The sequence below is a fragment of the Ammodytes marinus genome, assembly GCF_949987685.1.
Source record: "Ammodytes marinus genome assembly, chromosome: 6".
In the NCBI taxonomy this organism is placed as follows: domain Eukaryota; kingdom Metazoa; phylum Chordata; class Actinopteri; order Uranoscopiformes; family Ammodytidae; genus Ammodytes; species Ammodytes marinus.
In genome coordinates, this window is record NC_137235.1 from 26,358,547 (window position 1) to 26,385,713 (window position 27,167).

The window sequence follows — 27,167 nt, forward strand, 5'->3', positions numbered from 1 at the left end:
ACGTTGGCTCATCATCTGGTAATAGGGAGAGAGCATGAGTCTGGGAGCAGAAAGATACTTTATCTAGCCGTATGACAAAAAGACCCCAAGAAGTCAGCAATAACATTTTACCAACACTCCACACAGAAGACCCAAAAATGAAAAATGAGGGAAGACATTTTTAGAGACTGTATTGCATTGTATATTTAGCCCCGTCGTAATACCAATATATACCGAATCCGATATATAAATCTTTCTGAAAAATGCCCAATGTGCCTTTAAGAAAAGTGTTCCAAGAAGGGACCATTTGACAGCCATTTGTCTTTGGGTTGGACACATTTAAAAAAATATACATAAAAAACACATAACATTGGGAAACTAAATAATCATATACCTTTTTTTATAAATTAGAAAAATGACGGGGAAATGTTTACAATGATCTGCTGAAATTGATAAACCAGCAGTAGTTTTAAAATGGTTAGAAATGCTTATTATTTATTTTAACTAACATCCTTTGTGTATTTTGTGATAGTGACTACATCTGATGACCAGAGTGTGATGTCTGTCCTGATCCATGCACCCTCTCTCCCTCCCTGAACTATTAACTAACTCGTACAGATGCAAGAAGTCAAGCGTTTTCTTTCTTTTGGTTTTAATACAAAAATCCAGAGATTATCATACATCGTCATCTCAGATTTCATCTTTCACATTAGAACTCAAATATGATGAAAAGGGGGGAGAAAATATTTTATTTTGAGTAGGTGGGGGGGAGGGACATAGGCAACAGAAAAAGTCAAATGAAAAAATGACTGGTGGTGCTCATAGTTTACATATAACACTTCTGTCACCTTGGGCTACAGGCCTGGATGCTGAACTCAGAGTCTCTGTGTACATGCAGATGAAACCATTTGTTACAGTGAAAAGAGCAGCAATATGAGTGACTGCCAGGAGGCTCAGTGTAACCCCTTTCAACCAGATGTAGAAATCGTTATTATTAATAAAGGTTTTATTGATCCGTTGCGGACAGGAAGGAGACTATGGTATTGCTTAGAACTATCCAACTCTCTCTGAACTATGTAAAAAGGTTAAGAGTAGCAGTGTATTTGAAATGGGAGCACGACACACAAACCTTTACAGTTTTTAAATCTGTGCTACAAGGTGCTCCGTATAACAGACAAGAGGATTACAAGTTGAACCGGGAACGGTTAGGGAAGCACAGTCCGACCCAAAAGAAATAAAGAAAACTGTTCACGAGGCCACTTTGTTCACGCTGTGCCCCCACAGTCACTGGGCTGTTCCTCTCACACTGCACTGCCATGGGTAGATCAGCAGTTTACTGGAGTGTTGCAGCTGATACACAAACACACACACACACGCGCGCCTGTGATTGCTGAATGTCCTCCGCTTCTACTTCGGGTCCCCAGTTACTCTTCCCGTTCAGCTTCCTACAGATCTGTCTCAGATCAGATCCACTCAGCTCAGTCTCCCAGCAACAGTCGTGTCCTATTTTCATTTGAATGAGCTTTTTAAAATAAGGGGAACACAGTATGTGATAGGCGTGTGTCGGAGCAGCACCCAGTCAAACTCGAGTGGTTGCCGTCACCGTAATTGATCATCTCTGAGGAAACCGACAGTCTGTGTCGGGACGTCACAGTTTCTCCCGACAGCTTAACAAAAACTGTTTATTTTCATACTCGGCATGGTTGCCAGCTCTATTAAAAAAGTAAAATGGCCATTCCGTTTTCTTCCCTCCCCCCTTTCCCACAAATGTACACAACCGCACACATGCTCTCAACACACACACACACACACCCACCCACACGCAATCACACACACACACACACACACACACACACATTTGCGAACACAGTCCTGATTTTCACAATGTGAGAGCCAAGCTATGCCAGGTCAGACCCGGTAAAGCTGAGCCAAAGAACGAAACAACCATTTTTCGCTTCCCGTGTCTGGCTCTGCCAAATGGCTGCCCGGTGTACCACAAGGCTCCGTGCTCGGCCCAATTCCTTTTCCTTTTCTTCCGCCGTTGTTCCGTCGCGCTCACATCTCGTTGGTAAGCTCCTCCGTTTCTGTGGAAACATCTCCATTGGCCATCTTGGTGTTCTCCTCGTACCCGGGGGGCGTGAAAGCTAACGTGTACGGGTAAAGCTTGTGACACTCTGCGCGGTACGACTCCAGGTGCTCCTTACACTCGCCCAGGACGCCGCTCCGAAGACACTCCAGGACCTCTGTGCAGATCTGAGAAGAGGGAAACAGATGATGACAATGGAAATGAGAAGTCCACCTCAATTACTACTGATCCTTTAACAGAGCTGTATACAAGTTACAGGACGTGAGAGGTCAAATTTGGGCTACACTCACCATATTCATAATCATTTTCCATTGTGATATTAAAGTCTTCTGACTTAACACTTTTATTCAATTATGCATTCAGCTTTTTTACCAGACACTGGTCTGATTGTATCTATTCATGAATGATGCATACCTGTACAGATCTGTTGTTGAGTGACTCATCTAGTGCAGTGGCAAGCTCAGCTGCCTTTGTTTCTGTCGAGGAGTCCAGATACACCATCATCTTAGCAGCTGCAGGAAAGAGAATAAAGTGCTGTGAGTCTGGAGGACAGTGTGCGTGTTTGTGTTACAACTTTTAAAAGGAATACATCTAAATGGACATCACAGACTGTTTAGGTATCTAAAAGTGAGACATTATTTTGATAAAGTAAACCAAATTGTGTATTCTACTAAAAGAGTGCTTGTAGATTTGTTACTGCCTCAGTGTCTTTTTGTCTGTGTGTGTGTGTATGTGTGTGTGCGTATGTGTCAGGATAGCCTGATTGAGGACATGTGGATTGATAGGGAATCAGTGGCAGCTGGCCAGTGCCTTGACTTTCCATATTAAACGCCCAATCCTGCTAGTCAAGTGGGTCCCTCTCATCCTGGCATCATGTTCTTCGTTTAGTCGTAGTTTATTTGATTACCACCCGTGTTAAATTAGCATTATCTTACTAGATCTATGGTGAACATATAAATGTTTGCCATAGTTGTTCTTTTTTCTCACTTAAGCTAAATAAAATGTTTTATTTTTGCAGACAAACTACACGTGTCTTCATTTGTAATGCTCCGCGAGCCGGCCATAACAAATTGGGGGCTCGTCCGGGATTTGTTTCAGTGTTATTTCAAGGTTTGCCGACTGGCAGAGGAAGCTCAACACTGTGGATAAGAGATGATCAGGGAACAATACAAGATAAAAATATGAGTGTGTGTCGGGGCATTGTGTGTAAGTAAGCGGCCTACCAGCCAGTCGGTGTGGTATGGAGTTTGAGTGCTTGGTGAGGTAGGCCTGGTTGAAGCTGTTAGCGTTGCTGTCTCCCACTAGCCGGGTGATCTCCTGCTTCAGCACCGTCCTGACCACCTCCGGCAGCTCATTGCTCTCCGACACTGGAAGGAGTTAAAGAACGTATGAATAAAGGAACAGAAGAGTATGTTAAGAAAATGTGATGCAGTAGTAATGAGGGATTCTCTCATACCTCCTTTAAAGAAGCGTACTAGACACTGGTGTAGCCATGGGTGGTCTGGGTCAATGGCCAGCGCTCTCTTCACTGATTGGAGCATTAACAGGTATTTCTCTGGAAGGAGAAGACTAATTGTAAATATTGGCAAACCAAAACAACCAAGGTAAGGAACAGTATCAACATGCAAGAAAAAAAAAAACTAATAATTAAAGAAAAGCCAGTCAAGTGTCATTGAAGTTGAAGAGTGTGCTCGCCAACCTTTCCTGAAGTAGATCTCAAAGGCCAGTAGGTGTGTGTCTATTTTGTTCTTGACCAGGTGTTTGAGAGGCATCAGGAACTTGACCGCTTCTTCCAGTGGATTTTCTACCTGTCAACAGGAAGTGACGAGACACAAAAAACAAAACCATCAACATCTTCTGAACTGATTCCTTCCACCTGATACTTTCTATTCAATGTGGATTCACATCGCCTTGCAATGAATCCTTATTGATTCTTTATGTTTGTCTCTCTCTAACCTTGACCAGTTTGTCAGGAATGAGCTCTTCCTTGGGCCCTCCGATCTCCTCGTCATCATCCTCCTTCTTCTTCTTCTGGTTCTTCAGCTGCTTCTCCTTCTCGGCGATCTTCTTCTCCTCCTCCAGCTGGGCCTTCTTCTGGGCTCGCCGCTGTTTGTTCCTCAGCTTCTTCAGCTCTTTGTCCGAGAGGTTGGCTAAAGAAAAGAAAAGAGAAATAACCATGGAGATTTGGTCTTTTCAATGGCCATGGGGAGCATTGTACCAAACTACGAAGTCGGAGAAATAGGGCCACGTCGAGCAAACAAATGAATAAGATTACAAGAATAAAGTCATCATTTCACAGAAATAAAGTCGTATTTTATGAGGATACGAGAAAAAAGACATAACCCAGGAAAACATTTCATGAGTAACCAAAAAAACGATATCGAGATCACTCTAATGCCTGCGTCTTTGTCACCCACTGTTTCTCTAAAGTGTCAGGCCATACCACACACAATGTATGATAATGTTGTGCTGATGTGCACTTCCTCAATTATGAAGATAGTAGCTATGACTTCACAAGATGCTCCACGTTCCTCATTTTAATACAGAGGAAAAGACGACATTTGTTCTCTAAAATAACAGCCTAAAACTACGACTTCCTTCTCATATTATTACAAACGTTTTTTTCTCGTAAAAGTACAAGTTTATTCTCTTCATATTGGGCTATGACTTTTTTTCCCCTCTCTTACAAATCCGATTTAATTCTCATAATTTATTCATCTATTTTTCCTCAACATGAACCCCAATACTCTGCCGGAAACAGATTGGAAACTCAGTAGGTTGTTTTTTTGCCTCTACACAGACCCACGTCGTCACTCCCTGCTAGTGCCTCACCAGTGTCTGCCTGCAGCTCCTTGCTGTCGTCGGTCAGTGGATTGTCGTGGAGGCTCAGGTAGATCTGGATGGCGGTGACTGCAGCCTTGTTGTAGAAGGGATGCATCCGGAGCACGTCCTCCAGCTTCAGCAGGTCCACATACGAGCGCAGAGTCATCTTCCTCATGCAGTAGGTGTGGAAATCAAACTGGTCGTCTGTGATCTCCACAAAATGCTGTAGAGGAAACATAAACTCATGAGCTAAATGTGGATAGCTGTGGAGTCTCATTCCAACATGGCATGTTATCACACATCAGGTATAATCCCTGATAATATAAGGGGCTCACCCTTTCAATCTCATGGCACTTCTTGAGAGCCTCCCCAAACTTGTTCATAGACTTGTAGGAGAGTGCACACTCCGTCTGGAACCACATGCACTGCATCTCGTTGAGGTTCTCCACTGCTGACGCTCCCTCCTGGACAAGATCAGGCAAACACAACACACAGACGAGCTCATGAGCCAAGCAAACGTCAAAACAGAGAAGTGCTCAATTATAACGTTCAACTGATTTGTTGAATCAATCATTTGGTGTTAAGTTAGTGTGAATCAAATATTATTCATGTCTAGAGTTGTGTTGACATGAGCAGGATGGTTTGGGTTAACCCTGGGTGTGAACTCATTTGCAGATATTGCGGCTTATTTAATTTAAAAAGGCAGCAAGAGTTCAATATCGTCATAATTAGACCGGAGTTTTCTTACTCATTTCAGCCTTATTTTATACGCAATAACAAAACACCCACTCAACAACCAGTTATGAAACAACTTCAAACACACCACACAGATGATAAATGATCACTAAATCTCTTTTTAAATCTCTTTTTACTTGTCATTTATTAACAATAATAAATATTATTTAAAAGTTGCCCAGTTACTGAAAAAATAATCTTGTGTTTTTAAAAAAGTTAATCATTTGTTAAGAATGAATTCAACCCTCAGTAATGGGCCATGAGGTCTCCAGTTCTTCCCAAATGGATCAACAGGAATCCCAGGCATGATTTTGTTCTGACATTTTCACACGTCTTTCCCTGCTAGTCAGCCGTCAGTGTGTACTTGTGAGCGCCACACAGCGCACACACACAGTTTCTCTTACCCGCGTGAACTTGGAGCACATCTCCTCGGCCTCTTTGACCATGCCAGCCTTAAGCATGTACTTGGCACACTTTGAGTTGATGAATCTGTCCGCGGTGTCCAGAGCCTGGGCCTCGTCCATCCACTGAGCAGCCTCTTTGATGTTCCCAGCATGCTGCAGGAGGACAAAGGGCAAGGCAACAGTCAACGCAAAGGCTACAGCAGCAAAAACAACATATACTAATGTGTGTTGTACGTTACCTTGTAAATTTTGGCTTTGATAAGGAAGAGTTCGATGAGCGTAGGTGTGCTCTCAATGGCGGCGTTGATGTATTCTAAAGACAGTGACTGCTGGACAATCATGTCGTAGTGCTGTGCCAGGAAGTACTGCACCCAGAGCAACGTGGTCGGAGGCTCCTCCTTACCGTCGTCTGAGAGAGTGAGAGGAGACTGTATGAGTTAATGTCTTCACACTGGGAACAAAAGACTGCAACAGTTCAACTTTTAAGATCTAATTAAGAATGAGAGCGTTGATATTTTAAAGTTGTTATCCTTATCATTGTTCTTTTGAACCAGTCAAAGTAAATGAAAACCTAACTGTCTGCAATGGTCAAACGTGCGCCTAGAAAAAAAAAGACTGCAAATACTGAGTGATGCAGTCGGGGGGCAGCTACTCGGCGCACGCCTAACTCCTCTGCAAAGTTGCCACCTTTACTGTGGTCTGCCGTTGTGGAAAACTACTTGCACCGGGCACAGCGTGAAATCAGATTATGAATTCATTTTTTAATCGACTTTATTAAAATCAACAACAGTTTGTTTGGCTGCACTCTAAATAGATGCACCAGTTTCTTCTACTATTTCTGACACATAATCTGTACAATGACTGTTCGCTTCAGCCACGACCCAAGTATTAGAAGGATTAGGGATTAAGAGCAATCCATTACACTATTGCATACTCAATATTGTTGATTGGAAAGAGAAATTCATTTTCATCATCCTGGTTCAAGTATTTTTTCCTCACCGTTCGGGTTATACATTCTACAGCTTTTTAACGAGGTATCGTAGCCGACCACCAACTCCTCTATTATTGCCACCTGCAAAGAGAAAGAGGACATGTTACATTACCCACTTCTTTTAGTGCATTATGTGATCTTTAAAGTGAAGTGAAGAAAACGTGTCATTGTGATCTAGATATAGTGCCGTCACCTTTTCTTTGTCATGGTACAGTGATTTGAGAGTGGTGAAGACGGGCGGACAGCCTTTACTGAAGTTCAACCTCAGATATTTGTCCAGACACACTCGGAACTTCTCGCCTGCGCAGAAAAAAAACACGAAAATCAATACAGTTTCCCTCCAATTCTATCACATTGTTACATTCATTTATGGTATATAAAAAAAAGAGGATATCAAAACAACTTTAAATTGAAAAGGAGGCGTATTATTGGCCATACCAGAGAGGAAGTTGAGGGGCAGCCGGCGAGGAACCAGTCCTTTGGGAAACTTTTCCCAGGCGTCTTCATAGATCTTGTGTCTCTCCTCTACACTGCCTGGAGATTGATCAAAGGAAGTGGGTATTTTTAGTAGTCAGTGGTCAGTGATGATGATGCTGTTGCTTCTAGTAGAGAGAAGAATGTGTCATACCTGGTTTGAGGGACTTTTCCAAGCCGCTGTAATACAACCAGTTCTCTGGGTTCCTCTCCTGCAGACGGCGGTAGACTTCTGTGGCCTCGTCCAGACGCTCCAGCTTCAACAGTATTTCTCCTGTAGAGCCATTTAAACAGGGATATGTGAGTTTCAATTTTAAAGTTAGAGAACATTATGGAGAATGATTGGGAAAGCTTAGAATTACAAATATATATTAACTGGAATCTAGTAAAACACAGTCTATCACATTTCTAACTTTTGACTTAAACCTCTAATAGTGAAATGCAGTGGGAGTGAAGAAACCAGAGAGCAAAGGGTCACTTTCTCTGTTGAGCATTGAGATATCTTACAACCGAAACAAACATCACATTAGCATCGTTTCGACTAAGCGGTACAGTTCGGGTTGGTGCAGTATGCCACGCAAGTATTGAGTTTACACTGTCAAGAGTTTGGGATGGGTACCAAAATAAGCATACTGTGCCATACCCATTTTGTCACCCTTTTGCATTGGGGAACCAAGCTGCACCAAAGGGTCCCATGTGGGTGGAGCTACACACTGCAGTTCGTCGATTGGTCGACAGAATAGTCATTTCTGTGTGTGATAATAATCTCTGCACTAGAGAAGAATTTTGCGTTTTGAATTTTTTTTTTGTTCTGTGTCACTTTCTTCCCATGGTTCTTCCTCTTCCTTGAATGTATTGGAGGGCTACACTGTGTCCTGCTGCTAGTATGTCACCATACTTATACTTATTGGTACCGTCAGCAGTGGAAATGCAAGCCAGATCTAGGATTACCGTTCTGTACCAAACCGTACCGTACCAAAAACAACCGTGCAGCTCAGTGGAAACAGGGAATTTGTGTTTTTGTCCAAAGAGCCTCTGGTCTAGGGACGGTCTAAGGGGCTTCAGTGTCACATGAAGTGTCAAGTATGAAGCGCGGGACCCACCTCGCGTCTCCTCCACAGCCAGCTTGTCACAGATCTGCTTCTCATAGCTGGACAGGTGCTCCAGGGCTTCCTTGTACAGGCCTGCTTCTCTCAGCACCTGGTTCTGGAACAGCAGCAGCTCACTGTATTCGTAGTCCACTTTGTCTGGAGACGTCTGGGCAAACAAGAGAGGTGAAATCAGCATTTTCTACAAGACACATAAACTACTGGAGCTGCTGGGTGGATTTCTGCATCGATAAAGTTCAGGAAACTGCATTATTCTTGGTGTACGTGTGCAGTTTTTGTAATACATAGATGGCACAAAGACAGGAAGCAGACTGGTCTTATCAGGAGCAGGCCAGAGAGAAAGGGAGAGTGAGCTCTATTGTAGACAAAAGAACACCCATACTGAAAACTGTTCAGTATCAACTGTGTTGATAGGAAGTAATGGATGGCCTCAAAGCACACACTGTTACTCAGACGCAAGAAACCAACACTCACCTTTTAAACATGGCAAGAAATGAGAGTAATCCTGTTTCTCCTCTCACAGTGCAGTGTGTTGCATGGCAAATACTTAACATTCATGGCTGTCTGCTACACCAGTTTCTCATATCTGATCCTGATACCCAATCTCTCCACATGTATGAGGGATTTAAAAAAAAGTACATGCTGTCATTGGGTCTGACCTGTTGTGTTTTCCTGAACTCCTCCACGATCTTTGCAGCCATCTCGTAGTCTTCCAGGAGGTGATAGGCGATGGCATAGCCTATCCAAGAGGCCCGCTGTGCTGGACGCAGCTGCAGCAGCTGATACCGTGTCTCCTGGAGGGAAAAATAGAAAAAAAAAGAGGTTTATTTAGCCTGGCTTGAATACACAAGCAACAGGGTAAGATAAGAATGAATCAAGTGTATGTCCTCTGTAGGACAACTCTTTCATGTGAGGCCCAAATAATTCATAATGTGATGTGTAGCTGGAAGACAAACTGGGGGGAAATGAGGAGAAAGTTGGCAGCAGAGTGGAAAGAGGCAATTTTGCTGATTCATGGTATTGAGAAGTGGACGCTAGCTGGCTCAGGGAAAAGTTAAAAATAAATAAAAAATAACAAAGATAATACAAAGCCCCTCTATTTTCCTCTTTGATCTATATGTTTTTAATCCTCTCGACCACACTTTGATCTTGCCATTTCATACCTCTCACCAGTAAGCATCTTAATCCCAGTGTGTCCCATGAGAGCCGTTCTACATTGTGTAGACCGACAGTGAAAGGCAGCCCGATATCTGCCTGCTTATACGCTCCATCTCTTTTCAGAACCATACTACTGGACAAAGCAGAGCAACAGATGGGGAGTGTGTATTCTTTCCCCACTAATTATTTAAGGCCGTCTTATTCTTGTAAAAAAAATATCTACTCTAGGGGGGTGCTGTTCTATGGCCGACCCCGTGCCCTGACCCTCAAGTAGGGCCGGATGAGGATGATAACGGGTTTTCATTATGATGATCCAAAAAGACATTAGGTCAAAAAATAAACATTGAACAAGTGAGGAAGCGTCCATTTTTGTAGTTCCCGTCGGTGCTCACCCTGTAGCCCTCCAGGTCCCTCATCTGGATCTGCAGCAGGGACAGGTCCCGGAGGATCTGCAGGTTGTCCTTGTCCCACTTCAGAGCGTTGCGGTAACACTTGATGGCCTCGTCGTATTTCTTATCCGAGCGCTGCAGCAGGCCGTATACGTGCCAGCCTGGGACACACAGGAGTTAAGGAGCAATCTCATGCCATCAGCAGGGTCGACTTTTAATTTAAAAAAAAATGAAACACTTATGACTGTGGGTGTACACCTGACCAATACTGAAGGTTTTAAATTGGGCTACAACTAACTAGCTTGTCATTCTCATTTATAAATTCATACTGGTTGAGTCTGACCAAAAGGATATACAATCCTAACATACTTCATTTATATTGACATAACAAACAGAACAGAGGTAAACTGTAATCTGAAACTCCAGAAGAGGTCAATTAACTAAATCCCTCAACCAACTAACTACAATTTAGGAAGACCTCTTTATCCAACAGGGTAGTAGATGTATTGATACAAAGGGAGATGATAAACTGGCTATAGATTGTTCACAGTTTGCTTATTTATTTTAGGTCAAATATCAATAGACATCTAATGTTAAATGGTATTTGACTTAAAATAAGCAAATTCAGTAGCATGTTATGAGATTAAATACATTCTTGCATACCTCCCTTCAAGTACGCACTATTCAAACAAGACAAGTTTTAGCCACAGACTCTAGAGATAAGACATGTCTGGGGAAGCTTGAGTAGATAGCGTAGTGTGTTTTCAGCTCAGAGACGAGATGTTGACTTTAGGGCTTTAGGCTGAGATAGCACTTATCGGTTGTAAATGTGCACAGATTTTTACTGTGGCCTGGGAGTCAGAAAGAGAGAGAGACAGAGAGCGGATGTGCTGACAAGAGCACTTCAGCACAATGTGTGGCATCGCAAGGTCCTGTGGATTCATTCAGAAATCCTTTTTACAACAGACACACCAGCTAAAAAGTGAAACTAAAGTGACAACAGCTTAATAAAGAGCATGTATCTTCTCCATCATGTGTGGCGTTCCACTAGTAAAGGATACAGACGTGGCTCTTGAGGTCGTTGCGCAGGCCTCGTCTCACCAGGTCGTAGGCCTCCTCCTTCTTCCCCAGACAGTTGAGGGTCAAGCCCTTCATGGCCAGGGTCTCTGGATGGACACAATGGAACAGCAGACAGTAAGACACACAGTACAGGAGAACATTAGCGTGCATCTTTCCATTCATTTTTCTCAATTTCCTTAGGGATCAATAAAGGATTCATCTATCTATCTATCTGTTCATACATCCACATGTGTAACGTCGGCTGCTTACCTCCATGCTCGGCGAACTTGGGGTTGGACAGGATCTGTTTGCAGAACTTGAGGCCGTTTCTGTACTGTTTGTGTTCGTAACATCTCTGTCAAAGAAAAGAGAAAGAAAATCACATCGGGGGCAAGAATGGGAGAGTGTCGTTTCAGAGACAGGGGAAGCTCATCCTCCACTCACAACAACTTGTTCAACATTTTTGTTAGGGATGGGGCCGATCAGATCCAATATCGGGTCCGATATGGCTGCAGTCTACATAACGGATATCGGACTTTTTTTTTTAATCTAAATTATTTTACTATGAAATAATTGAAATTGTAAGAACATAGCTATGTGATATAGCACACATTAAGCAATTCAAAACTTGAGATCTGATGTTCTGCATTCAAACAGTTCAAAACTGTTAAGATAAACCTATATACAATCGTGTATATTTGTTGCTCTTTTTTATTAGAATTGCTGTGTTGCTTAGGCCTTCCTAACCTTACAAATAATGTCACCACCACAAAGAAATGTATAATAATTATGATTTTGATATCGGACAGTATCGGTATCTAGTATCAAGGTAAATAGTGGATCGGTGCATCGCTAATTTTTGTGATGCATGCTGATAACTACAAGGTGATAACAGGACATCAACGTCATGGCAGTTTCAGTTCACTATCAATGATAAAGTCACAACAGCAGAATCAGCATCAGCCTTCTGCACACAGGGCAGAGCTTTAAATGTTGACACAGACATCTTACTGAGATACAAAGTATTAAAACCACCTTCATGGAATTACCAACGTTTTGGCAAAGTTATATTTGGATATGCATTTGCACAATCAACAGTCCCCACACACTCTCTTTTTAAGCTGATCACTGACCGTCAGGGGAGGAAGCGTGTGGGGTGTGTGTGTGTGTCTGAGTGAGAGAGAAGGTGGCCAGGAGTCAAGCTGGCAGATGGCATTGCGATAACCTACCACCGACTTCACAAATTGTGAGAAATGACGTCAAGTCAACCCCCACATACGGGTGCCGTGGTCTGTTGTAAAATTCCAAGTAATACAAACAAAAAAGTGGAGAGGCTTGGGGCTAGAGGACAGACCAAATGTCCAGTCAGCTGCTGGCATGTGCCTCATCCCCTGAGCCTCCGACTGAACTGTACAGAGGCAGTGTGAACAGTGCTATTACAAAAAGTTACGTATGAAAAAGATCTATTTAAGTAGGTGATTAAATGGAGAGCAATTGGGGACACACATTGAGATGACCCGAACGTGTTTTCGGCCCAGTTCACTGCCCTATTGTTCCGATTCACTCCATAATCAACATAATAATGACAGACAGACATCGGGTCTCAGCTCTGCATTGGGTCTCTAATAATAACTCCCTTGTTTTACAACTGACAAACAATACACTGAGCTCCTGCTTTGTGCACAAACTTGGAACAGGCCCACAGGTTCAACTAGATTGGATGGTGTGCTTTTTTTCCATCACTGGAAACTCTAGAGAAAAGATGGCATGTATAAGGAGGAATCAGAGTGAAATACAAAAAGCCTGGAGTAGAGGACATGTGGCTCTACCTCATTAGATAAATAATTACAATAAAGAAAGTTTTAAATGAGACACATGAATATGTAAACATGTTAGGAAAAAAAGAAGGAATAGAGCGGCAACTCCATTCTAGGGTCAAACTAATGTCTTCCTCATTGTGACACCATCTAGTTGTGACATCATTTTGCAACAACAGATTAGACTATGCTGTATCTTCGCTGTCTACAACAAGGGTCAGCTCAAAAAAGGCACACATGCATCAGGCAAATAAACTAAAGCAAGTTGCACAAATGTACTGTACACAATTCATGTAAATTTTGCAAGATTAACACCACCGGCCGTGATTATCCAGCATGTTCTCCACCTTCTCCCCAAAAATAGGCTCAGCCCCCCTGAGTGACTGAGAGAAGCTGTCAGAGAGGCGGCCCTAAGCCACAGGGCTCGCTGCGAGGAGTGCAGACGTTTAAGATTGTAGTTTGTAAAAAGAAACATTTCAACGCTTGTTCCAAAGTGAGGACGCTACACTCTCAATGTGTTAGACGGAAGGGAGTGAGTTATCATGGCTACAACTGGCAAGCACATCACATTTGGCAACGGCTGCGTGTTGATGATAATGATGATGGGGCAAAAGTTGCAGAACTTTTTACTAAGTAGCGGCTGGGGTGTCAAGCTCCTTTAACCACAATCTAAGGTTAAAATAAATTACAATGGAGTTAGTGCATTCATTATGTTCTCAAGCTATCAGAAAGAGGGGAGTATCTGTAGACTTAACAGCCCAAAAGGTCCTGGCAAATACTACCTGCTGTACATCCAGACACAGTCCTGGATAGACTCACTTCCACTCTAGTTAACCTGTCTAGCTATTTGAAAAGAACAGAGCGAAAAAAGCATATGGGCGTGTTGCTACAGGTATCAGGGAAAGTAAAAGAAATAGCTGTAAGTCCAGTTCAAAGAGTTACATCCATTAGTCTGAAGGCGTATCATCACATGCCAAAAAACTACACACAGCGCTTTATTCTCCTTTGAGGGGAGATTTAACAACGGGGAAAAGTTACCACAGCAGCAATAGTTTTCTTCTTGCATCTCTATAGCTGCAAAGTAAACATTAAGAGTTGTATTTGTTTCTTAACGTCTCTGTAATAGTTTTATCATGTGTTGATACAGCCTAAGGTGAAACTAGATGGGCTTGGTTTGCAACAAAACCTTGCTCTGCAAATCTAAATAGAGCAGAAACACATTAATTAACGAAAGAACAATCACCAGCTATAGGTATGGATACTAAAAAGGACAAGCATTTTCGTGAGCCCAAAAGAAAAAAATTGGAAACTCATCCAACTCCAGTGCCATGCAGAAGTTGGAGACCTGCCAACTTCTAATAATGCATTTGGGCACTCGGTCTGGGAAAGCAGAAATAAAGAGGGGTGAGGGGTGTGGTCCACTCGTACATTACGACCAGAGAGAAAACTGTTTCTAATCTCATAGCACCATTGCTCAAAAGTTAGTGACAAGTCATTTAATTGTAGGTACTCTCATTAAAGTGTTGAACAATAATATTTAACTAAGAAAAGTTTGATTTTAAACAATGCTTTCTAGTCATATGAGATGATGCCGTTAATACAATTGACAGAAGCCTGCAGGACTTGCAGTACCATCAAGTATTGTTAAGAATGGTGGCGAAGGCTTTTTAATAACTTTTTTTTCTCATGTATCTTACATTATTGTCTTGACACTTAAAAAAAAATCTTAGTCTCAGCCATTATTCACCAATTTAATCAATCCATGCACAAACTCTACCGAAGAAGGCAACATGATTTAACTTTCTTTATTTGGTAATACTACACTTCAGAAAAACACAGTTTCAATCCAACACAAACACACAGTGTGGCTGATAACAGTAGAAGGAACAGCCATACTCCCCTCCTAAGTATGCAGCAAATACATGCTGCAACTGTTCAAGATCAGGTGCAGGTCACAGGTCTGTGTGTCCTGCCAGATTGTAGAGCAAATGAATGGCAGCCCTCCGCCAGTGTGCTGATAAACACCCACCCAACCATCCACTCACTCACTCACTCACTCACTCCCTCCCTCCCTCCCTCCCTGGGAGCTGCTTTTCAAAACAATGATGTTTATCTATCGGATCCAGCCTGTGTTGTTAAGCTGCTTGCTGCCCACGCACACTCCACAAAGTTCCTGGAAAGTTTGTGAAGAAATGCCTATGCAGAGATGTTTGACAACACACAGACAACCAATAAGCACGGCAGGAGAAGAGGACCTGCAGCAGCAAAATAAAGAGTGCATAGACAGCTTAGAAACGGTTGCATCCAGTACAAAATAAAACTAGACTTTATCCACATTGAAATATATACAAAAGGATGGGTAGGCCTGAAGCAAGCGCAGTTACAGATTTGCTGACACTGTCAAAACAGTCGTTCCCCTTACTTCCTCTCGTTTTCACACATGCATGACCAGTTTGACAAAATGTAAACTAATGCGGTGATGGCTGTGTGTGCAGGCCGAGGTCAGCACACACACAGATTAACACTGACAATTGCACAAAGTCTGCTAAACTAAAGATATCTAAAGCTGCTTGGCTTCCATTAGCCGAGAACATCAAATGGCCAGTCAGTGGGATGAGCTTGCACAGCAGGTTAGCAATGTCCATGTCTGACACAAATCAAACCAAGTTATATTCCGCAGAAGATACACGCTGTGCATTAGGCTAATACACAAACCTGCAAAAATATTCCCGTAAGTGGCCTGAGAAGCAAATATATTGCAGCTTTCACGGCCGCTCCATTGGCTAGCGACTTAGCCATCGTGGGTGCTAGCGTTAAGCTACTGGTTGTTGTGTTTGACAAGCGGTGAGGCCTAGCGCTAATAACTTGCAAAGTCTGACCATTTTAAACAGCGCCTTGTGTTTTCAGTCGTGCTGTACTTCAATTCTCCACTAACACGTCTGTCAGAATCAGGATAAAGTCACGAACAACCATTTTAGCTTCATTTTATAGTGACAGCGCACGTCAGGGCCGGGCTAGCTCATCCATTCAATGATGCCATTTTGCTAACAGACTGAATGCTAAGGCTAACAGCCGGATAGCTATACTGACACACACAGAGAATGACACAGAGCCGACAAGAAGTCTCTACAACCGCCACCTGTCATTGTTGACCACAGCTCGTTGGTCTGCATTTCTTTAACAATAAACTCACCAAAATCCGCTTGAAGAGAGCATTCTCTTTCGGCGGCAAAGTAACTGTCGGCATTGTTGCAGTTGAGATCAGCTTCCCCCTCGACCTCAGCACATGCAGCTAAAGTTAGCACCGGTAGTCAAGACGAGTAGAGCTGGGTGATGGCCCTGGCTCGCCCGCTTCACCGCTCTGCTCGATTGCTCCGTCTTCGGTCTTCCCCTCCACACGCGCTTCCTCCTCACGTGGTGACGGACACCGACACCTTTCAAAATGGCGGCGGTTGTTTTTAGTTAGGCTACACATCCTCCAATAATTTAACCAATTAAGAGAAATGTCCCACACCAGTCCCTTAGTTTAAAGTCATGTGAGTCTTATACTCTGCCTAATGCAATGCATTTGGTTAAAATATTGATATAAGTAGGCCTAGCCTATATTTGAGCGATGATGGAACGTCTCAAACACATTTTTCTTCCTTCATAGGCCTATGCCTGAAGCCTATTTGTTGTTGATACTTTAATTAGCCTATGCAGATAGGCCTACTTGATCCAACTTGTGGATTGTTGGGGTTATTATTAGATTTCCAATTGTGGATAATAGGCTAAGTCTTCAGAACATACACTTTTTTAATTGCAGAGTCAGAACTCAGAAGATGTGTTTTTTCCCCATAGACAAGTTAAAGCCTACCTTGTTCAAAATGATTAAAACATCTTGTCCCGCCATGGTAAAAAATATTTGGGAATTTATAAAAATTAACTGCCGTACACAAGATGTCTCCCATTTCACTTAAAAGTCCCAAAACACATGGGATGTTCTTAGATTGTTTAATTTTTTTTTCTATTTCTTTGTTTAGATTTTTTTTAACATATGCTTAACAGCCAACAAAACCACTAAACTATACATTTAATGATCCAATACATTTGATTAATCAAGTGCTAAGTAAAATATATTTGAGTATGCTACATTCTGGGTCTCAAAAACATTTCTTCCACACCTGAAGCTAAGTTTTGTCATAGCATCGTTCAATAAGGTGCCATTGTAATTTAACAGGCAGGTAAAGATGTAGTTTGTCCCAGACAGTATTATTTAGGCCTTAGATTTTGACCTACAAGCAGCTATTTGCCGGCATTGATATTGTCTATTGCTATCTATTAAACTTTTGTGTGCACTGATTTGTTGTAGGATGTGAACAGTGGGGGCCATAAAGGAGCAGTAGCCTATTGGCATTTTTTCAGAACAGACTTGATAGAAATTTAATGTAGCCTAATAGGCCTATGTTTTAATTAGTGTAAAATCGCTTGAAAATAAAACAATTTCAGGATAAGCAGAATGGACAAACTTTATGGCCATATGCATTTTTATAGTGGGTGTCCTGGGGAAATGCATCTGTCTGAAGATGGAGAATAATAACAATCTCCATCACTTCAAGTCCTCATCACTTGATATTGTTTGAAAAACGTGAAGCAGTGGTGAATGATGCAATCTGTAGTAACCACTGCTACTGTAATTATTCAAAAGGGAGGGGTTACCAAGGTAGCACTCGATGCCACTAAATATTCCGATATTACAATGCACCTTTAAATGTAAACATTTTCTAATAATAATAACCTAATTGTGTTATTGTTCAAAGTTAATCAGAAAACTATTTCCTTTCATTTTGAGAAGCTAGAACCCATGATGAGAATCCTCAGTCTCTGTTTTCGTTCTAGAACGGGGACACATCATTAGGTAGACATAGTTATTCTACAGAACAACCTCATTTGCCTTCAACAACCTGACCTGAGCATGTCTCTCTGTCTTTGATGCAAACAAACCCTCTACTACTACAAAGTATTCATCTACAAGTTCTACTTCAGTGACAACAACAACTGTACCAAGTACTGCAAGTATACTCAAACTCTGAAACTACACTAAAGTTTCAACTTCAACTGTGAAGTGCAACTTTCTTCACTGCCGCCGCTTCATCCATACTGTCCCAACATGGACCCAAGATCCGCTCCAAAGAAATGGGTAAAAATGTCTGCTCTTATTTATATTATAGATTTATTTATATATATTATATCACCTTCAGCCAGAGGAGCATGTACAGTGGAAGACTGCTGTCCAAGTCCTGCTTTACAGACAGACTCAGAAAGTATTTTGTCCCGCCAGCCATTAGACTGTACAACATGGCTGGGGGAAAACAAGCTAACATGCTGAAGGAGTGATTGTAATTAATCAATGTGCTTATTTCTCCCTTTAAAATTGAATTATTTTACTTAGTTTGTATTTCCTTTTTTCTGCAAGGTTAGATTAAAACGAAATGTATTAACAGTTTATTTTATTTCTCTTTCTGCAAGGTTAAATTTAATTATTCTTATGTTTAGTTTTATTCATATTTTTGCAAAGCTAAATTTAAATAGTATTGACTCTTTTACACAATTTTTTTTTAAAATTTGTTTTACTAGATTTAGTTAAATGTGTGTTCTTTTACACCTAGTCTCTATTTCTATATACACAAATGACAGTGTTTTGTGTTTATTTGATCTTAGATTTTATTTCTCTTTCTGTAAGGTTAAATTGAATTATTTTTACGCTTAGTTTTTATTTATAATATAAGGTTTAATTAAACCTGCAGTGTGTAGAATTTTGGGTTTTTATTTCCTAGCAGATTTTGTAGAAAGTAATTATAATATCCATAAGTACATTTTAATTGGAATTCGTGGAATTTGTTTATTCATATTTTTGAAAGGCTTAATTCAAATTGTATTTTTTTGAATTTAAAATTGTATTCTTTCGAATTTAGTTTTTATTTCTCTTCATGCAAGGTTGAATAGAATCCTTTTACACTTAGTTTTAATTATTTTTTGTTGTTGTTGCAAAGTTTAATGTAGTTTTTATTTGTTTACATTTCGTTTTATTTGTGTGTGTGTGTGTGTGTGTGTGTGTGTGTGTGTGTGTGTGTGTAGGTGTAGGGGGGTAGCTGCTACTGGATGCCAGAATTACCTATCGGTCAATTAATCTACCTGTCTATCTATCTGTTTGTCTGTCTATCTATCATATTTTGAGTAAAGTTTTTGCTTTGTTTTCTCAGTAAGATGATTTTTTAAACAATCCTTTCATTAGAGTAAACATTGAACATACTCTGAAAATGAACTGTCTGTGTAATTCTGAAATCAGGTTAAAAATCAAGCAAGCACTTGTAATAATTTTGGAGTAGAAATGTGTGGTATTTGAGTTTAAGATGTTGGCTCTCCTCACAATGTAAAAAGGGCTGGGTTAAAAAATAACCCAACCTTGCAGCTCCTGGGTCACTATTGGACAAAACACGTGCTGGGTTGATATGACATGTCTGTCTGCCGACTACAGTTAAATGTGTGTGAATAAGTGCACAGGTTGAGTTTCTCTGTGAGTCCAATGTCAACATAGGACTATTTAAATTGTGTAAAACTGTATGTTTCTGTCTTTCAGACATTTGATCACGGTCAGTCTGGCGCTTCCTATTACGGCCCACGGAGACTGACTGAGAAGCAGCTGCAGGAGCTACAGCAGCCACAGGAACAGGTAAATAGAAGTATATTGTCATTTTGTAGTCAGGTTCAAAAGCAAACACTTTAATTTAATCTCTGGATTAGATACGTGTGGTTTTGGCAAATGTATACAAGTTTAAAGATGTTGAGTGCTCCAAGGATGGCTTTCCCATGACACAACAGTAGATTCATATGTCAATAAGTGAACGGGTTGTGTTTCTCTGTGTGTCTGATGTCAACATAAACCTATGTTTTCTGTCTTTCAGACATTTGGTCCAGTTCCATATAACGGCCCGCAGGGACCGACTGTGATGAATGTGCAGCAGCTGCAGCAAAAGATCATTCAAGACGGTCTGAGAAGAACTGTCCGTTACTCTGAAGAGATTAAGTCTCTCCAAGAGCAAAATGCAGCGCTGCATGTGGAGAACAGCCTGCTGAAGGCTCTAAAAGAACACAATGCAGCTCTGCATGCTGAGAACAGCCTGCTTATGTCTCTGAAAGATGAAAATGCAGCTCTGAATGAGCGGATTGGCCTGCTGGAAGAGGAAGTCAAAGATAAAGATAAGCTCCTCCAGAAGGCCATCAGAAGGAGGAAGGCGAGAACCAGAGCCCATGTGGACACCCTCTACCTGGAGGCTGAGACGAGAACACAGCTGAAGAGGAGTGAAGAGCAGTGGAGGAGAAAGTGTGAAGCTCTGGAGGCCAGCCTCTTCTCTAAGACCGAGCAGCTGCAGGTACGCTGCCCTCAGCACATTACTTTACCTCACTATAATGATTAGTGGTTCAGAATTCACTTTTGCACATTGCGCTGTTTAGAATTTTATTATTGTTTATATTACTTATTTATCTCTGTATCTCTGTATGTTTGGCACATATAGCAGAACTCACAATAAAGTTGTCTTGGCTTGCGTTCAGTAAAAAGAACATACTGTCTTTCTCTTTTCAGAAGCTCACCAGCAATACAAAGGAGCAGGAGGATAAGAAAGGGAAGGAAGAGGAGGAGAATGAGTGGAAGAGAGAGGGAGGAAAAGAAAAGATGGCGATGAAGAGGAGTGAGGAGAAAATAGCTAAGAAGGAGAAGGAAGAGAATGGAATGAAAGAGGAGGAGAAAGATAATGAGAAGATGAGAGAGGAAGACATAGAAAAGGTGGTGTTAAAGAGGAGTGAGGACAAAAAGGAGAAAAAACTCCCAAAGGAGAAGGTGGAGAACGAGTGGAATAGAGGGGACCACCAAGAAAATATGGAAAAAGGAGGGAAAAGAAAAATGGACAAAGAAAACGAGAAGGAAACAAAGAGGAGTGAAGTGAAAGAAAGAAATGTTGAAATGAGAGGGAACAGAAGAAGAGGGGAACGAAACAGAAGAAGAGGGGAACGAACCAGCTCCCAGTTTGACTCAAGTCAGACAGGAGCATAACATCCTTCCTCCTGAAACCTCTACTCCATCATTCCCTTACCAACTTCCCATTCATAACCCTTACCCTACCCTGCTACCCCCTCCTAGGCTCGATGATGTTTTGTGCCCCCGACGGAGCCTTCAAGGCAGTGCTGCCTGCAAAACCCTAACCCTAACCCTACCTGTTGGGAGAGGGGAGTGCCTTCCAGGCAGGAGAGGCCGAGGCCGTTTATCGGCCTGTGGAATGTGCCACAACGACCAGTGACATACCATGACATGTGCCGCTCAGTAACGGTAAATGCAGGTCCTGGTATCGTGCTTCTTCAGCTCCCTACATCACACCAGCACGCTCCACCTTCCCCCTTTCATTTCAAGACAAGTATTGCCGTAAATGTATAGCTACAGTATCTCACAAAAGTGAGTACACCCCTTACAATTCTGCAAATTGTATCTTTTCATGGGACAACACTGAAGAAATTACACTTTGATACAATGTAAAGTAGTCAGTGTACAGCATGTATAACAGTGTACATGTACTGTCCCCTCAAAATAACTCAACACACAGCCATTAATGTCTAAAGTGCTTGCAACAAAAGTGAGTACACCCCTAAGTGAAAATGTCCAAATTGGGCCCAAAGTGTCAATATTTTGTGTGGAAAATAATGATGGCATTATTTTCCAGCACTCCCTTCACCAGAGCTTCACAGGTTGCCACTGGAATCCTCTTCCACTCATTCATGACGACATCACGGAGCTGTTGGATAATAGAGACCTTATGCTCCTCCACCTTCCGTTTGAGGATGCCCCACAGATGCTCAATAGGGTTTATGCTTGGCCATTACATCACCTTAACCCTCAGCTTCTTTATCAAGGCTGTGGTCGTCTTGAAGGTGTGTTTGGGGTTGTCATCATCTTGGAATACTGCCCTGTGGGGCATACTCAAATGGAAGATGGAGGAGCGTAAGGTCTCTAATATCCAAAAGCTCCGTGATGTCGTCATGAAAGGGTGGAATAGGATTCCAGTGGCAACCTGTGAAGCTCTGGTGAACTCCATGCCCAAGAGGGTTATTGACACTTTGGGCCTAATTTGGACATTTTCACTTAGGGGTGTACTCACTTTTGTTGCAAGCACTTTAGACATTAATGGCTGTGTTAGTTTGAGGGGACAGCACATTTACACTGTTATACAAGCTGTACACTGACTACTGTACATTGTATAAAAGTGTCATCTCTTCAGTGTTGTCCCATGAAAAGATATAATGAAATATTTGAAGAAATGTGAGGGTTGTACTCACTTTTGTGAGATACTGTATATATATTCGGGCTTTATTGACAAGTGACTTTTACGTTTCTCTGGTCCGTTCTGTTGTTAGGATATATGCGATCTGTTTGTTGAGCTAAGGGTCTAAGCGCAGAGGGTGTCATACTGTACGGAATGTGAAGCCCACTGATGCAAATGTACATTTGTGATACTGGGCTATACAAATAAAACTGATATGATTTTGATGTGTTGCTTTTGAAAGTAACTCAGTAGGTGGCTAGGCTAACTACAGTCACCGGAGCAAGTCCTACTGTTTTCAAAAAGTATCTGTAATTTCAAAAGCAACAGATCAAAATCAAATCAAAACTAATGTATTTGTATAACCCAATATCACAAATAGACATTTGCCTCACTGGGCTTCACATTCCTTTACAGTATGACACCCTCTGCCCTTAGACCCTTAGCTCAACAAACAGATCGCACATATCCTAACAACAGAACGGACCAGAGAACAAATATGTCCCCTTATTTACGGCGTTATGTTGTGATATAGTGTCAATAAAGACCAAAAATATATAGCTTTACATTTATGGCAATATTTGTACTGAAATTATAGGGGAAGGCAGGGCATGCTGGTGTGATGTAGGGAGCGGAAGCTGCAGGATACCATTGTTGGGACCAGCATTAACCATTGTTGGAACCAGCATTAACCATTGTTGGAACCAGCATTAACCATTGTTGGGTCCAGCATTAACCATTGTTGGAACCAGCATTAACCATTGTTGGGATCAGCATTAACCATTGTTGGGACCAGCATTAACCATTGTTGGGACCAGCATTAACCATTGTTGGGTCCAGCATTAACCATTGTTGGAACCAGCATTAACCATTGTTGGGACCAGCATTAACCATTGTTGGAACCAGCATTAACCATTGTTGGAACCAGCATTAACCATTGTTGGGTCCAGCATTTACCATTGTTGGGACCAGCATTTACCATTGTTGGAACCAGCATTAACCATTGTTGGAACCAGCATTAACCATTGTTGGGACCGGCAGTTACCGTTATTTGGACCGGCATTTACTGTTACTGAGGGGCATATGCCATGGTATATCAGTGGTCGCTGAGGCACATGACAGGCTGATAAACGATCTCGGCCCTACTCTTCCAGGCAGCGCTGCCCTGAAGGCTTCGTTGGGGGCACACAACACCAAACACCCCCTCTAGGAGGGTAGAAGGGCAGGGAGGAGCGAATTGGGTAAGGTTGGCCCTTACCCACTCCCCTCTCCCTACCCTTCTACCCTCTTACCCCTTACCCCACCACCCTACCCCAATCTGCTTTGTCTTCTCTGAGCAGGTACTTAGGTAAATAATAAAATATAATTTGGATTAAAACTGTTTACCCATTCTTTATGGCGACACCACTCGATTACTTGTGTTCACCACACTATATAACATCTTACAGCTTTGCTCATTCTTTCAAAAGCAATATACTATATAATCCATCCCTTTCATGTGTGTCCTTTTTTTCAAAGTTTTTTTTAAAGTCCAATATCTTCCTTTTCATATCTGGAATCTTAATGCTTCAGTGCACAAATATATTTTACTTTTATTTGTGGCAGTAACAGTTGGGTGAAGAACCATCATGGTCCAAATAGAAATGGTTATGTCTCCTTCTGTGTGGTATGGTTTTCTCAAATAGTCTTCTGTTTTTCAATGTCCTCTTTTATATCGAAAATGACAGTCTCACTATAATGCTTCAGTCTTTTATAGAGATCCACCGATGAACAATTTTTCAGTTCCGATCTGATTCCAATATCTGGGTTTTGCACATCGGCCGATACGGATACATTCCAATATCATATAATTATGCATTTCTTTGTTGGTTGTACTATTATGTGTAAGGTTATACAGGCTTAGGCTCCAGCTACAATAGACATATTTTCAGAAATTTTGAAGTAATAATTTATTTTAAGTGCATTATGTAGCTACGATGTCCTATAATAAAAACAAGATATAATGAAGAAAAAAAACATTGAAACAGTGGGATACGATGAAGAAAGAATGCATCAAGTCTCCAAGCTTATTTTTCATTTTACTGTAGTGGCAATCTGAGACTTAATAGGCAAAAACTCAGAATGTTTTTCAGGGTATTATAATTTATGCTTTTTTTGTATAAATGAATACATCTTCTCCTCATCACTTGATATTGAGGCAGTGGTCGATGATGTAATCTGTCATTATTCGAAAGGGAAGGGTTACCAAGGGAGCATGGCAATCTAGAACTTTCAGCGCTTGATGCCACTATTCTGACATTACACCGCACCTACATGTATTTTCCTAATAATAATAACTTTGTTATTGTTTAAATGTAATCAGAAAATACTATCAAGAGCTATGTCAGAATTTTGACAACAACTGTATCAAGTACTGCAAGTATATTCAAATTCTGAAACAGTAAAGTTTCAAATTCAACTTCACTGTTGCTGCTTTATCTTCACTGTCCCAACATGGACCCAAGACCTGCCTCAAAGAAATGGGTAAGATTTGTTTCTAATAGTCTACACTTCATACACCATTTCTGGAGTAGAAATGTGAGTTTAAGATGTTGAATGCTCCAGGGAGGGCTTTTCTCAGACTACAGTAGTAAAATGTGTGTAACTATGAGTGCACTGTTGTGACTATTTCAGTTTTTTATAGTCTATTACTACTAATAATAATAATTATAATTCATTTTATTTGAGGGCGCACTCAAGGTCACCTTACAGGGCAGTGTTTAAAAAACAAAATCAACAATCATAAAAATCACAAGAACAAGATACATTGAAACAATTTACACAAGTGGGGTGAAATGGGTGGGAGACAATGAACTAGATTGAATATGTCAGTTTGAAAATATGTGTTTTTAGACAGGACTTAAAAGTGGAGAGAGTGTCAGAGTTACGGATGTCAGATGGGAGGGTGTTCCAGAGGTGGGGGGCAGATTGGCTGAATGCCCTGGACCCCATGGTGACCAGGCGGGCGGGTGGTACAGTTAGTTGAATGGAAGAGGAGGACCGGAGAGTGCGGGTGGGTGTGTTGGTGTGCAGAAGTTCACAGATGTATGGAGGGGCGAGGTTGTGGAGGGCCTTGAAGGTGTATGTGTATGTTTCTGTCTTTCAGACATTTGATCCCATACCGTTTGGCGCTTCCTATTATCGGCCAAAGACACCGACTGTGATGCAGCTGCTGGAGCTACAGCAGCAATATGAACAGGTCAATAGAAGTATATGGTCACTTTGTAGTCAGGTTCAAAAATCGAATATGGTAATAATCTCTGGAATAGAAATGTGGGCTGGGCTAATATGTGGTGTTGGGTGCTCCAGGAAGGGCTCTTTTCAGATGACAGATTACTGTATGTGAATGAGTGCACAGGTTGACTTTCTGGGGTCATCCTTATGTTCCCACAGCCCATTGATCTCACGGCCCTATGTTCCTGAAATTGGCAACTATAGGTTCAGGCATCACAGCTGGGTGGTTAGGGTTAGAGTAAGGGGACAGGGAGAGGTTGGACTAGGAATGAAAGACATCCAATCAAACAAACAGACATACCATTATCATATACTGTAGTTTGATTACTTAAACATGTGGGACCAATGGGCTGTGGGAACAAATACACGCTGCCGACTTTCTCTGTGTCAGATGTCAACATAGGCCTATTTTTTTTAGCATGGTGTATAATGTATGTTTCTGTCTTTCAGACATTTGGTCCAATTCCATTCGGCGCTTCCTATTACGGCCCAGAGAATCCCACTTTGATGCGTCTGAAACAGCAGCAGCAACAGTTCACTCAAGGCTCAGCTGTGCAAGGCCTCAGACATGTGCTGTACTCTGCCCAAATAAAGTCTCTCAAAGAGGAAAATGCAGCTCTGCACGAGCAGGTCAGCCTGCTGCAGAACAAGCATGGTGGTGGTGGTGGTGGTGAGCCAGCTCCAAGAAGAAGTCAAGTAAAAGGTTCAACTCCTGAAGGCCATCAGAAAGAGGAGGGCTAGAACCATGTGGACACCTTCTACCTGGAGGGTGAGATGAGAAGACAGCAATATCTTTAGTTTCCTGTATATTGCACATATTGCACATTATGACCTCTATATTGCACATTTTCAATTTCTTTCGTTTTCTATATATCGTTTGGCTTCGAATTAATTCATTTTATATATGAATTATCTCTCAGTATTATTTGTACTTTTTGCACCATGGGTCGGAGGGGGTTACCTATTCTCGATGCCTCTGTATGTCTGGCACATATAGCAGAATTGACAATCAAATTGACTCGACTTGACGTTCGGGATAAACTGTCTTTGTCTTTTCAGAAGCTCACCAGCAACACAGAGGAGCAGGAGGATAAGAAAGGGAAAGATGAGGAGAACGAGAGGAAGGGAGAGGGAGGAAAAGAAAAGATGGAGATAAAGAGGAGAGAGGAGAGAGCAGAAAAAAAGGAGGAGAATGAGTGGAAGAGAGAGGACGACAAAAAAATATGGAGAAAGGAGGAAAAAAAATGGACAAAGACAATGAGGAGGAGACAAAGAGGTGCGAAGTGATAGAAATAAATGATAAAAAGCGAAGGAACAGAAGAAGAGGAGAAAGAAACAGCTCCCAGTTTGGATTATCTGATTAATGCTGTCAGAAAATGATCTGATCATGTGGATTATCTGTGGATTATTTTGATTAAAACTGTTTACCCATTCTTAACCACACCAGAAATAGAAAATAAAAATTTGAATTAAAAAAACTTTTATTGTCATTATGCAATGTACGACAAGATTTAAAGGAG

General features: G+C 41.5%; 1 protein-coding gene across 1 annotated transcript; it reads right to left on the reverse strand.

Annotated features, from left to right (window-relative positions):
• Positions 1-631: 631 nt before the first annotated feature.
• Positions 632-16,391, reverse strand: naa15b (N-alpha-acetyltransferase 15, NatA auxiliary subunit b). The gene is made up of 20 exons (XM_080028802.1): positions 16,218-16,391; positions 11,478-11,562; positions 11,210-11,314; positions 10,152-10,309; positions 9,261-9,395; positions 8,596-8,749; positions 7,647-7,766; positions 7,457-7,552; positions 7,212-7,318; positions 7,027-7,099; positions 6,267-6,436; positions 6,028-6,180; positions 5,224-5,352; positions 4,898-5,111; positions 4,022-4,215; positions 3,765-3,873; positions 3,522-3,620; positions 3,289-3,432; positions 2,480-2,577; positions 632-2,232 (listed from the first exon to the last, which is right to left on the reverse strand). Exons 1-20 carry the CDS (start codon positions 16,269-16,271, stop codon positions 2,035-2,037), a joined length of 2,595 nt encoding a protein of 864 aa, XP_079884928.1. The 5' UTR covers positions 16,272-16,391; the 3' UTR covers positions 632-2,034.
• Between the last annotated feature and the right edge of the window lie 10,776 nt (positions 16,392-27,167).